General features: G+C 42.9%; 1 protein-coding gene across 1 annotated transcript in view; it reads right to left on the minus strand.

The window, feature by feature from the left end:
• The window catches only part of LOC139562765 (neural-cadherin), a 230,541-nt gene that overhangs the window by 60,887 nt on the left and 154,985 nt on the right, over positions 1 to 14,669 (minus strand). Inside the window, exons 18-20 of the mRNA XM_071380765.1 lie at positions 12,488 to 14,102; positions 11,823 to 11,916; positions 10,587 to 10,771 (exon numbers count right to left, since the gene is read on the minus strand). Of these exons, the coding sequence (XP_071236866.1) occupies positions 10,587 to 10,771; positions 11,823 to 11,916; positions 12,488 to 14,102 (1,894 nt within the window). The remainder of the gene's footprint in view (positions 1 to 10,586; positions 10,772 to 11,822; positions 11,917 to 12,487; positions 14,103 to 14,669) is intronic.

Here is a 14,669-nt window from a genome sequence, read left to right on the forward strand (position 1 = left end):
AAGTTTAGTGTGTGTAACTGTCTGACTGAATATGTGAGTGCGTATGTAACTTTCTGACAATGTGTAGTGTGTCTGTGTGCTCTCATCTCTCCCACTCTTAATCCCCGTGCTGACGGCAGGCTTTAAGTGTCATGCTGGGAACACCTGAACTGTGTCAATCTGGGATCATTAGGTCCCGAGGAGTGTCAGTGTTGCTCAGTGTGATTAAGGCCATGGGTGCAGACAGAGGGAGGAATCCTAGATTGACATTAAGAGAATGGAAATGGAGCTCAGTGAGGGGATGCCGCCATCTGTCTGGTCTCATTACCAGTGCTGTGGGAGACAGGCAGGGACTGTCTTTAACATGGAGGGACAGATTTACACCTGGCTTTGATCCAATGCAATGATCACATTGACTCTCCTTCCCACGGGCATTAGGGGGATACACACGAACCCACACACACGCGCACACGCACACAAAACAAAGACACGTGCATACACCTCCCTAAGTATTTATTTGGACACTGAAGCTATTGGATATTAGATAACAAGTTCTATATTTAAGGGTATGGTAACACTTGTAGAGCATCTACCGATGGACTATCTATAGACTATCAGTAACATGCCAACTGCATGTCTGCTGACTTTCAACAATAAATCGCCTATAGTCCATCTACAGACGTTCAATCATTTAAAACTTCTTAGGGCTAGGGTCTGTTTTCCTGAATTTCCTCCTGACTGATGTGCCCAAAGTAAACTGTCTGTTACTCAGGCCCATAAGCCAGGATATGCATATACAGTGGGGAGAACAAGTATTTGATACACTGCCGATTTTGCAGGTTTTCCTACTTACAAAGCATGTAGAGGTCTGTCATTTTTATCATAGGTACACTTCAACTGTGAGAGACGGAATCTAAAACAAAAATCCAGAAAATCACATTGTATGATTTTTAAATAATTAATTTGCATTTTATTGCATGACATAAGTATTTGATCACCTACCAACCAGTAAGAATTCCGGCTCTCACAGACCTGTTAGTTTTTCTTTAAGAAGCCCTCCTGTTCTCCACTCATTACCTGTATTAACTGCACCTGTTTGAACTCGTTACCTGTATAAAAGACACCTGTCCACACACTCAATCAAACAGACTCCAACCTCTCCACAATGGCCAAGACCAGAGAGCTGTGTAAGGACATCAGGGATAAATTGTAGACCTGTACAAGGCTGGGATGGGCTACAGGACAATAGCCAAGCAGCTTGGTGAGAAGGCAACAACTGTTGGCACAATTATTAGAAAATGAGAGAAGTTCTAGATGACGGTCAATCACCCTCGGTCTGGGGCTCCATGCAAGATCTCACCTCGTGGGGCATCAATGATCATGAGGAATGTGAGGGATCAGCCCAGAACTACACGGCAGGACCTGGTCAATGACCTGAAGAGAGCTGGGACCACAGTCTCAAAGAAAACCATTAGTAACACACTACGCCGTCATGGATTAAAATCCTGCAGCGCACGCAAGGTCCCCCTGCTCAAGCCAGCGCATGTCCAGGCCCGTCTGAAGTTTGCCAATGACCATCTGGATGATCCAGAGGAGGAATGGGAGAAGGTCATGTGGTCTGATGAGACAAAAATAGAGCTTTTTGCTCTAAACTCCACTCGCCGTGTTTGGAGGAATAGAAGGATGAGTACAACCCCAAGAACACCATCCCAACCGTGAAGCATGGAGGTGGAAACATCATTCTTTGGGGATGCTTTTCTGCAAAGGGGACAGGACGACTGCACCGTATTGAGGGGAGGATGGATGGGGCCATGTATCGCGAGATCTTGACCAACAACCTCCTTCCCTCAGTAAGAGCATTGAAGATGGGTCGTGGCTGGGTCTTCCAGCATGACAACGACCCGAAACACACAGCCAGGGCAACTAAGGAGTGGCTCCGTAAGAAGCATCTCAAGGTCCTGGAGTGGCCTAGCCAGTCTCCAGACCTGAACCCAATAGAAAATCTTTGGAGGGAGCCGAAAGTCCGTATTGCCCAGCAACAGCCCCGTAAACCTGAAGGATCTGGAGAAGGTCTGTATGGAGGAGTGGGCCAAAATCCCTGCTGCAGTGTGTGCAAACCTGGTCAAGAACTACAGGAAACGTATGATCTCTGTAATTGCAAACAAAGGTTTCTGTACCAAATATTCAGTTCTGCTTTTCTGATGTATCAAATACTTATGTCATGCAATAAAATGCTAATTAATTACTTAAAAATCATACAATGTGATTTTCTGGATTTTTGTTTTAGATTCCTTCTCTCACAGTTGAAGTGTACCTATGATAAAAATTACAGACCTCTACATGCTTTGTAAGTAGGAAAACCTGCAAAATTGTCAGTGTATCAAATACTTGTTCTCCCCACTGTAATTGGTAGCATTGGATAGAAAACACTTTGACGTTTGTAGAAATGTTCAAATAATGTATGAGACTATCACATAATTGATATGGTATGCAAAAATCCAAAGAAAAACCAACCTGATTCTTTAATAATTTTTTTTAGGACCCAGGCTCTTATAATGGAAAGCTATGGGTCCTATGCAATTCTAGCTCCCAGATTGCAATTCCTATGGCTTCCACTAGATGTCAACAGTCTTTTATTTACATTTTAGGGTACCTGTGGATTAAATAGAAATGTAGTTTGACTTGTTTGAACAAAGTTTAGCGGTAGGTTTTTGGATTCCTTTGTCTACATTTTGAACGAGTGGATTACTGAAATTGATGGCGCCAACTAAACAGACTTTTTGGGAAATAAAGAAGGATTTTATCTAACAAAACGACCATTCATGTTGTAGCTGAGACCCTTGGGATTGCAAACAGAGGAAGATTTTCAAAAGTAAGTGATTCATTTAATCGCTATTTGTGATTTTATGAAGCCTGTGCTGGTTGAAAAATATGTTGATGTGGGGCGCCGTCCTCAAACAATCGCATGGTATGCTTTCGCTGTAAAGCCTATTGTAAACCGGACAACGCAGTTAGATTAACTTCTTGCAACTATAGGGGGTGCTGTTCCGCATTAGCATTTTTTGGTCTCCAAATTAAACGGCCTATTGCTCAATTCTTGATCGTACAATATGCATATCCTTACTACTATTGGATAGAAAACACTGTCTAGTTTCTAAAACCGTTTGAATTATGAACTCCCTCTACAGCAAAAATCCTGACATGACTTGCGAAGGTCTGAGAATTATCCTCTTATCTGGGTTCAGTTTTAAAGCCTGTGTATATCCTATGGCTGGAATTGAACTGCACCCGCCTTCCCCTGGATGTCAGTAACCAATGAGAAGTGGAATGGTCTGTCTACGTAGCTGTCCGAGGTTATAAAGCCGGATGGAACGAGAGTACCTTTCTTTGTCTCGTTCGTCATGGTGCCTGGCAAGAAGTCAGGATGAAATTTTGGAACGCTCAGTTATCGACCAGAGATGTATCCGTCTGTAATTTAATTAAATATAGGTGTTAGAAACATCATAACGATGTTATTTGAAACCGATTTATATCAGTTTATGCGAGTATAGTGCTATTTTTCTGAATTTCCTTTGTATCTAGTTTGAGGATTTGGACATGTGTGTGCGACATAGCTAATGGTAGCAGCTAGTTCCAAAGGTGAAGAGGACGTTTTACAACAAAGCAAATATTCTTTTGAAGAAAAGACACATTGCCCAAGATACTGATGGAAGCTCGTCCAAAAGTAGGAACTATTTATGATGTTATTACGTATTTATGTGGAAAAATGTCATAGTGTTTGCGCGCCACTTTTGCAGGCACTGGTCTGGCTGCAACGCACACTATATGTCTAGTAACGTTAATTTTAAAAATCTAACATAGCGATTGCATTAAGAACTAATTTATCTTTCGATTGTTGTCCAACTTATATTTTTTAGTCAAGTTTATGAATAGTATTTTTATAAGAATAGGCGCTAATCCAAAATGGCGCCGGCCAGAATACATGCAATGTTTGTAGTGATTACATAGTATAACCACGATTTATGCTGCTAAATATGCACATTTTCGAACAAAAGCTATATGCATTGTGTAATATGATGTTACAGGTCTGTCATCTGATGAAGTATATCAAGGTTAGTCAAATTATATATCTTTTGTTGGGTTGTTACGATCGCTAACATTTACAGCTGGTAAATGCGGTTGTGATTCTGGCTATTGTGGTACGCTCATATAATGCTATATTGTGTTTTCGCTGTAAAACACTTAGAAAATCTGAAATATTCTCTGGATTCACAAGATCTGTGTCTTTCGATTGCTGTAGGCTGTCTATTTTTCTGAAGTGTTTTAGGATGATTCTTTTGGTAATTGACGTCGGTCTCTGGGGTCTCTGTAATTATTCCGGCTGCTTCCAACGCTATTTCAGATTGCAGCTGCAATGTAGAACTGTGATTTATACCTGAAATATGCACATTTTTCTAAAAAAAAACTATCCTATACCATGAATATGTTATCAGACTGTCATCTTATGAAGTTGTTTCTTTGTTAGTGGCTATATATATCGTTATTTAGTCGAATTAGTGAAAGCATACTGATGCAGGAAAAAATGTTGGAGAAAAAAAGATTGTGTTTTGCTATCGTGGTTAGCTAATAGATTTACATATTGTGTCTTCCCTGTAAAACACTTAGAAAATCTGAAATATTGTCTGGATTCACAAGACCTGTGTCTTTCGATTGCTGTAGGCCGTTTATTTTTCAGAAGTGTTTTAGGATGATTCTTTTGGTAATTGACGTCGGTCTCTGTAATTATTCCGGCTGCTTCCAACGCTATTTCAGATTGCAGCTGCAATGGTAAACTGTGATTTATACCTGAAAAATGCACATTTTCTAAAACAAAAACTATCCTATACCATAAATATGTTATCAGACTGTCATCTTATGAAGTTGTTTCTTGGTTAGTGGCTATATATATCTTTATTTAGTCGAATTAGTGATAGCTACTGATGCAGAAAAAAAATGGTGGAAAAAAAAAATGAGGTCTTTTGCTATCAGTGGTTAGCTAATAGATTTACATATTGTGTCTTCCCTGTAAAACATTTTAAAAATCAGAAATGATGGCTGGATTCACAGGATCTGTATCTTTCATCTGGTGTCTTGGACTTGTGATTTAATGATATTTAGATGCTACTATTTTCTTGTGACGCTATGCTAGGCTATGCTAGTCAGCTTTTTTACTGTGGGGGGTGCTCCCGGATCCGGGTTTGGTAGCAAGTAGAGGTTTTAACAAGAATGTACGCTTTTAAATGATATAAGATACTTGTTCATAAATGTTTAATATTACGATTATTTATTTGAATTGTGCGCCCTCCAATTTCACCGGATGTTGTCGACAGGTGTCCCGCTAACGGGACGCCGATTAAACAATAAAATCTAATTCACCAACGTTTCTTAAAATGGATAGTATTTTGGAATTCAACTCTTCAAATGAAAGCACTTTATGTATCTAGTTCCCACATTTGAAGGTGTCATAAGTATTTGGACAAATTCACTTACAGTATATAACATTAATTCAAAAGTTTAGTATTTGGTCCCATATTCCTAGCATGCAATGACTACATCAAGCTTGTGACTACAAACTTGTTGGATGCATTTGCAATTTGCTGTGGTTGTGTTTCGGATTACGCTGTGGCCAATAGAAATGAATTGTAAATAATGTAGTGTCATTTTAGAGTCACTTTAATCTGTAACTTTCATGATTAATTGATTATGTTCCATAATCATGGTAGCATCCACATTAATGTAAAAGTGTTCAGAAACATATTCTAGTCTAATTTACTATAAAAGTGACTCCAAAATGACACAATACATTATTAACCATTCGTTTCTACTGGGCACAACATCCCAAAACACAACCAAAACAAACTGCAAACGCATCCAATAACTTTGTAGAGTCACACGCTTGATGTAGTCATTGTGTGCTGGGAATATGGGACCAAAATACTAAACTTTTGACTAAACTGAAAACCATATACAGTGGGGAGAACAAGTATTTGATACACTGCCGATTTTGAAGGTTTTCCTACTTACAAAGCATGTAGAGGTCTGTAATTTTTATCATAGGTACACTTCAACTGTGAGAGACGGAATCTAAAACAAAAATCCAGAAAATCACATTGTATGATTTTTAAGTAATTAATTTGCATTTTATTGCATGACATAAGTATTTGATACATCAGAAAAGCAGAACTTAATATTTGGTACAGAAACCTTTGTTTGCAATTACAGAGATCATACGTTTCCTGTAGTTCTTGACTAGGTTTGCACACACTGCAGCAGGGATTTTGGCCCACTCCTCCCTACAGATCTTCTCCAGATCCTTCAGGTTTCGGGGCTGTCGCTGGGCAATACGGACTTTCAGCTCCCTCCAAAGATTTTCTATTGGGTTCAGGTCTGGAGACTGGCTAGGCCACTCCAGGACCTTGAGATGCTTCTTACGGAGCCACTCCTTAGTTGCCATGGCTGTGTGCTTCGTGTCGTTGTCATGCTGGAAGACCCAGCCACGACCCATCTTCAATGCTCTTACTGAGGGAAGGAGGTTGTTGGCCAAGATCTCGCGATACATGGCCCCATCCATCCTCCCCTCAATACGGTGCAGTCGTCCTGTCCCCTTTGCAGAAAAGCATCCCCAAAGAATGATGTTTCCACCTCCATGCTTCACGGTTGGGATGGTGTTCTTGGGGTTGTACTCATACTTCTTCTTCCTCCAAACACGGCGAGTGGAGTTAGACCAAAAAGCTCTATTTTTGTCTCATCAGACCACATGACCTTCTCCCATTCCTCCTCTGGATCATCCAGATGGTCATTGGCAAACTTCAGACGGGCCTGGACATGCACTGGCTTAAGCAGGGGGACCTTGCGTGCGCTGCAGGATTTTAATCCATGACGGCGTAGTGTGTTACTAATGGTTTTCTTTGAGACTGTGGTCCCAGCTCTCTTCAGGTCATTGACCAGGTCCTGCCGTGTAGTTCTGGGCTGATCCCTCACCTTCCTCATGATCATTGATGCCCCACGAGGTGAAATCTTGCATGGAGCCCCAGACCGAGGGTGATTGACCGTCATCTTGAACTTCTTCCATTTTCTAATAATTGCGCCAACAGTTGTTTCCTTCTCACCAAGCTGCTTGCCTATTGTCCTGTAGCCCATCCCAGCCTTGTGCAGGTCTACAATTTTATCCCTGATGTCCTTACACAGCTCTCTGGTCTTGGCCATTGTGGAGAGGTTGGAATCTGTTTGATTGAGTGTGTGGACAGGTGTCTTTTATACAGGTAACGAGTTCAAACAGGTGCAGTTAATACAGGTAATGAGTGGAGAACAGGAGGGCTTCTTAAAGAAAAACTAACAGGTCTGTGAGAGCCGGAATTCTTACTGGTTGGTAGGTGATCAAATACTTATGTCATGCAATAAAATGCAAATTAATTATTTAAAAATCATACAATGTGATTTTCTGGATTTTTGTTTTAGATTCCGTCTCTCACAGTTGAAGTGTACCTATGATAAAAATGGCAGACCTCTACATGCTTTGTAAGTAGGAAAACCTGCAAAATCGGCAGTGTATCAAATACTTGTTCTCCCCACTGTAAGTGAATTTGTCAAAATAATTATTACACCTTCAAATGGGGGGACTAGATACATAAAGTGCATTGATTTCTAAATGGTGCAACAGATATGTATGAAAATACCCTCAAATAAAAGGTGACACTGTTACTGTTGCCTCATATAAAACATTTGATCTCAAATCCAAAATCGTGGAGTATAGAGCCAAATTAAACGTTTTAGCTTCACTGTCCAAATAAATACGTAAGGCACAGTAAATACAAACTACCTCCATTAAAAGAGACTAGCATGCCCCTGTCATGTCAGGTCAGCAGACAGACACACTGATGGTGACAGAGTAAAGGGTCTCAGTTGACTGGGTCAATAGGACCTTGAGACAGACTCAGAGGTTAGTATTGGTGTTAATCCCAGAGGTGAACTGAAGATATTTTTTCCAATTTCTATTTTTATTGATCGCATGAAGCAGGAAGCAGGAGAGATGCAAACAGGTGAGGTGGGCCCCAGAGTTAGACAGAAGGGAGGGAAGGGGGAGAATGGAATAAGGATTAAACATGACACTTTTTCTAACTAATCTCACAGCCAGAAAAGGACACACTCAAGCTGTTTCAAAGTTCTTTATCCAACATACTAGACATTACCCAGAGGGCTGTGCGTTTGAGCGAGAGAGCGAAAGAGAGTGAGTGTGTGTGTGTACTTGTTTTTATACCTTTTTCCTTCCTTTACCAGGACCCTAATGTCCTAATAATTCACCCGAATGTCCTGATAAGGTAGGAAAACAATAAAAAAAAAGATTTCTTCATGTCCTGAATTTGCTATTTTCAGCTTAAGGGTTAGATTTAGGGTTTTGGGGTTAAGGTTAGGGTTAAGGTTAGGGTTAGGTTTAGGGTTTTTAGGTTAAGGTTAGGGATACATTTAGGGTTAGGTTAAGGGTTAGGGGTTAGGGAAAATAGGATTTGTAATGGTCAAACATTTTTACTCCCCAAAAAGTCCTGAAATTTCACAAAAATAAAGCTGTGTGTGTGTGTGTGTGTGTGTGTGTGTGTATATATGTGTGTGTGTGTGTGTGTGTGTGTTTCTTTGAAGATGTCATATATGCTTATGTGAACTGGTGTGGGCATCTCAAGGATTCACTATTTATCACACATTTCACCTTTCAATCATATTCTCCTGCAAGTTTTCCACAAAGAGCCTTAATCTCCCAGAAGAAGATGTAACAGTACATGTCCTTATTGCCTTCCACATTTGTTCTTGAAATGGGATTGAAAATGTCAAGGAAGCTATGTCAGTAATACTATAAGTTGAATTTTTCATAATCCTTCAGACTTGGAATCCATGAGAATGTTTACAGAGTGCTTTATTTGTGAAATAACCTGAAAATGGCTTCCACAATCCCAATTATCTTCAGGTAATTGCTGTTTACAAATGCATTTGGATTGGGGGCAGTCTTGGTGTTGACATTTAACATTTTCTGAGTTGTGTCTAAAAAATGTATATTTAACCCAATGAGTCCCACTGTAACGCAGCATGTTTTGTACTTCTAACGCGGATTAAACATTGTGTGTTTCAGCTACAGACGTCGGGGTTGTACCATTGGAATCGCCTACTTCTTCTACGTTCGTAGATACCAACCAAGTCTGTGTGATTAATGGGGGCTGAGCTAGATTGGTATTTGAGACAAGGGTGGATCCCGAAGAGGCCCGGATCTTGTTATAAAAACGTCTGTAGAGTCGGAATGGTTTAAGCAACAAACTACTAAAAGCTATCTATGACAATCGGACACTCTCACGGACACACACATTGCTCTATGATGCTCACAAGCTACTCAAGAGTCATTAGAAGGTAAGGGGTTCTTCTAGGGAATAATTTTTGTTTGTTTATAATACTGTAATAAGCTCACATAGATGCTGTCATAATCCCAAACGCCACACAGTTGAAACTGACTAGTTGGATAATCATTTCCCACTGAGGAAACAATTTATGTACTTACAATATCTGTCAATAAAACTCATGAACGCAACTGTTCATGTCAAATTCTTCTACATGTAGCCCTGGTTTCCCTAAAAAAGAAAATGGTAAAACACTTAATTGTGAGGATAAATATATGGGCTGGACTTGCGGATAGGTCAGATAAAGACAGTTTTGCTGGGGTCTCAGGACTGATTAGGGTTAGCGTAATTGCGCTCTAGGTTGAGCGTCTGAGTCTGGTTCAGCTCTCAGCACTACAGCGGTTGTTGCCATATTGCTTCCAATAACACTCACCTTCAACAGACATTTTATGGCACGAGCCATTTCGATCAATACAAACTCTCCAGCTCTCTAAATGCAGTGGATATTGTTGTCATTTAGAGGATGCACTCGAAATACCCGGGCTAAGAAGTTTACGAAACCAGACGGCTCTACTGTAGATCAAATGGGCTGAAGCAGAGAGCAAACAAACATTCATTCCGGAAGATTTTGGTTCCGTTTTCATCACTTACAGTACATATTATAAAACATCCTGTTTACCCAGTTTCCTTGAAATAAATCATGTGACACAGTATATAACCACCAGCTGTAATGTAAAGGCTCCTGGTTGGTGTGACTACATTGCCTGCTGCTGTTTTTTGAAGCAAATCCCTTTTATCAGCTTATATGATCCATGACTCCCTCCGCTATTCCTCCCTCCTCTTCTCATTTAAATATCTCAGAAATCATAAAATACCCTCAGCCGTAGACCATCTCTTCCACAGTACATTTCATTTTCACAAGCGGTGCATCAGACTATACTTGACACTCAAAATGAAAGTGCCGAGGAAGCAAAACATTGTCTAATTATAATTCAGAACGACATACTTCCAAGAATGACATATTTCCACTGTTACTAACCCATACATTGTATCTTGAAAATATATATTCTTATAAACATAAGAAATCATCTTCATATGATAACATGAAACAATATAAAACAACACGACCCCTGATGTGTCTCAGGTCATACAGTAGGTCAAGGTTCAGAGGACATGTGTACTGTACTGTACCTGCCAGGCGCAGGGATCCAGAATTGTAGATGGCCTCGTCACGCAGCTCCCTCACATACACTGTTACCCCGGAAACAGCGTCTGGCCACATGCCGTCTGACACGCACACCTGAAACTCGTAGCTGCCCGGGGGAGTGTTCTCCTTAATGATCAGGAATCCCGTCCGCTTGTTCAGGATGAAGTAACTGAGGAGGCATCAAAAACCACATCAGCAACATCAATGCTTCATATATTGCATGTAAAATGAGCAGCCTGTGGTGCATCTGTAGTTCCATTTGTAGTTACACTACTGTGAATGAAAACTAGGTTGACATAAATGAGAAGAAATGACTGAGACTTTGGGAACCAGAGCGAGGAGATTAAGACACAATGATTCAAAACAGCAGAATAAAAGAAGGAATAGATAAAAGAGAGAGGATATAAGAAGAGAAAATAAGAAAATATGGGGGAGGAGAGAATAGAGAGGGAGGGAGGAGGGAGGAGAGGATAGAAGAAAGAAGGGCAGGGAAGGGGAGATTATAAAAGAGATAAGAGAAAAAGATGAGAGGAAGCAACTCCTTGTGGTCCACAACTTCATACTTCCTTTGTAATTGAGCTCATTCAAGTTTGATTACACTGGGAATCAAAGCAAGATCCCAGGCAGATCAAATAGTGAAGGAGACGTTGAGATGCGCTGGTTTATCATCTTCAAATCCAACTGTGTTTAATATGAAGTGTCAGAATTAGTCAACTGGATTCCAACCTTTTCCCTATTGAGTAATGCAGAAGTTTCTCTACTCGAGTGAAGATGAGAGATGCTAGATTAAATATTAACTCTGTATAGATTCAACAACATACCGTAGCTATGTGTGTTGAAAGAACAGATTCGCTGGGGGAAAAAGCTACAGTCAATCTGAGTTTCTGTATGTGAGTGCAGGGCTATAGCAGTGGTAGTTGTCATGCTTCTGGATGTGAGGCCGTGGAAGGTGTCACATGGTATGATATGTTCAGAACACCGCTGTAGCTGCTGAGCCTTCACAGAGATCTCAAGGCAAACGTCTCAAAAACGCCCTGTCGCTCAGGGTTCCTCTGCTCTGCTCGTCTCGCACCTTCGTCTCAGGTGCAGGTCCACAACATCAATGACAGAGAGGATGGCGGGAGAGACATCACTCTCAAGGTTTATGGCGCGTTGAGAGAGGGTGACGGAGGGAGGGAAAGAGAGAGAAATACAGATGAAGAGAGCTAGAGATGTCTTACTTGGGCACATGTCCCTCAAAGGCATAGGTCTTGTTGTCCCAATCATCAGGATCCGGGGCGTAGACCTTCCCCAGGACAGTGGTCGGCATCCTCCCTGTCGGCAAAGAACATTGATTTTCTCAAGGGTGTGTATCTCTGTGTGTGTCTGTGTGTGTGTGTGTGTCATGAAGAGGCATAGTCAAAAAGAGCACTGTTCACATGGATATTAAATTGTTCTGAAAACAGCTAGCTAGAGAAACGTCATCATGGTCATTGCAAGGCAACAAGAAAAATGTGTCTGAAAGAAACTAGTCACCACATATTACCAGCAACTCTCCACTGCACTTCAACAATGGGGAACATAATGTATTGACTCATTTTGTGAAAGGAGAGGTATAAACCAGGAATAGTCAACCCTGAAGAGGAGAAAAGAGAATCAGCTATACCTAATTGCTCGCTCCTACAGCGGCTCTTACTGTACAAAGGCGCCAGAACAACAAAAGAGACATGGTTTCTTTTCATAAACTCCCGGTTGAAGCAAAACCTTCAAGCCCTGGAAAAGGTCAGACGTGAGGGTCAAATGATTTGCTCCTCATTCATATATTGCTTTGTGAATTTGTTCTCTCTGTGTTGTGCTATGCATGAATACATACGTTATAGTGTATTGATGATGGCAGTGATCTCACCTCTGTGACTGTTGACAAAAATCTCCTTCTCTCCCGCCTGGTGAGCATGGTCGTTCTCGTCTCCTATGGTGATGGTCAGAGTGTTGGTGACCGTCTTGGGCGGATGGCCGCTGTCACTCATGATGATCTGCAGGAGGAACTCTTTCTGCCTCTCCCGGTCGAAGGCCCTCAGGGCTGTGATGGTGGCCGTGCCGTTTCCGTTATCCTGCAGGTAGAAGTCATTGTTGTGGTGTAGCTCTAAGGGAAGGCTGAAGTAGAATGGAGATCCGTTCTCTGCTGAGTCTCGGTCTATGGCCCGCAGCAGTGTGGAAGTTTGGTTGAGTCTGACTAGCTGGGGACCAGAGACGTTCTCCCACACCACTGGAGCATACGTTGCCTCAAACTCCGGCCCGTTGTCGTTGACGTCCAGCAGGGCCAGCTGAATGGTGGCGCTGCCCGTCAAGGCCGGAGAGCCGTGGTCAGAAGCCAGGATGACCAGGTTATGCTGCGCTACGGTCTCTCTGTCCAGAGCGCTGGTCACAGTGACTAGACCAGACTGGTCTACAGAGAACTGGCCCAGAGGGTCTGACTCCTGGAGGATTTTGTAGGTGATCTCCTTGTTTTGGCCTGAGTCAGAGTCGCTGGCCGTCAGCCTGGCCACGCTGCTGCCCACGGGCACGTCCTCGGGCAGGGGCGCCGGCGGCTGGGAGAGCGCGATGAAGATGGGTGCGTGGTCGTTACAGTCCTCTACCTCTACGACACAGTGAATAAAGCTGGAGAAGTCCAGATCTTCGACCTTCAGGGTGAGGTTGAAGCGCTGCTCACTGGGCCTTTCATAGTCCAGCCTCTTCTTCAGCCTCAGGGTGCCACGCTGCTCCTGCCGTTGGCTCACCATGGAAAACTTCTGCTCTGGGTCTCCTGCCACCACACTGAAGGTGAGCTGGGCGTTCTCGCCTGTGTCCCAGTCCTCAGCAGACAGCTCCAGCACTACTGCGTTGGGCTCACTGCTCTCAGGAACCCTGGCCAGGCAGGATCGCTCCGTGAACCTGGGTGCGTGGTCATTCACATCTGTCACCCTGATGGTGGCGGTACCCGTGCCCGTCATGCCACCCCCGTCCCTGGCCTCCACCATCAGCAGGTAGGTCTCTGCCTGTTCCCGGTCCAGGCCACTCATTGCCACCGAGATGGTGCCCGTGGACGGGTTAATACTGAACATGTCAGAGCCGCCGCCACCTGTACCCGTATTCCCCACAATCCTGTAGGACAGCACAGCATTCTGGCCCACGGCCGAGTCATCCAGGTCGGTGGCCGTCATCTCCATGACAGAGGTGCCGGGGGCAGAGTTCTCCGGCACGTTGCCATGACAATCGGGGGCACAGGTGAAGATGGGCGCGTTGTCGTTGATGTCCCACACGTTGATGATGATGTCAGTGAATCCGGTCAGGCCCTCGCCGCCCTCATCTGTGGCAAGGACCACAAACCTCCACACGGCCCGCTCCTCCCGGTTCAGAGTCCTCTGAGCGTAGATCTTCCCCGTCACCTCATCAATAATGAACTCGCTCTCGGCTCCCTGGCCATGGAGGGAGTACCGCAGGGCCTCCTGGTCAGCATCCTTATCTGGGTCAGTAGCAGTTACCTACAACATCAAAGGGAATGTGCTTGTGAAGCTTTTTAATCTGCAGCCTGCAAACTTTTTTTTATGGAGTTCAGCACTGTTTAATTATTGAAGCTTGCTGACTTGGTGTCATCCATCAGGTTGGTTGAAGTGCTAACTTCACACCTACCTGCTCTGCACAGTGATCAACTCTAGTTTATCGACTACGTGCACAACTTTCACTCTCCTGACCTCAGCCCCAATCAATCCCCAGGCAGAGCAACATCTACCACGAGAATTTAAATCTATCATGAGAACTGCAGAGCGTCAGGTACTGTAGGTGAAGTGAAACCAATGAGTGGTGGGGGAAACTGCTAATGGTCTAAAGCTATTACCAGATGTCCCGTCTGAAGAACTGTATGAAACAGCATGATGTCATCTCATGCAATTCAGTCTGAGGACATAAAGGCTTGGGAAATATAGTGTCTGTAACATCCTGGTGCACAATGACTCACATTCTGAATGACAGAATTGTGTGACCTTGGAATTATAAGGTTCCATCTGCAAAAAGATGATTCTGAGATAATTGGTTGGAATGATTGTTATCTT

Source organism: Salvelinus alpinus, chromosome 33 (assembly GCF_045679555.1).
Source record: "Salvelinus alpinus chromosome 33, SLU_Salpinus.1, whole genome shotgun sequence".
Taxonomy (NCBI): domain Eukaryota; kingdom Metazoa; phylum Chordata; class Actinopteri; order Salmoniformes; family Salmonidae; genus Salvelinus; species Salvelinus alpinus.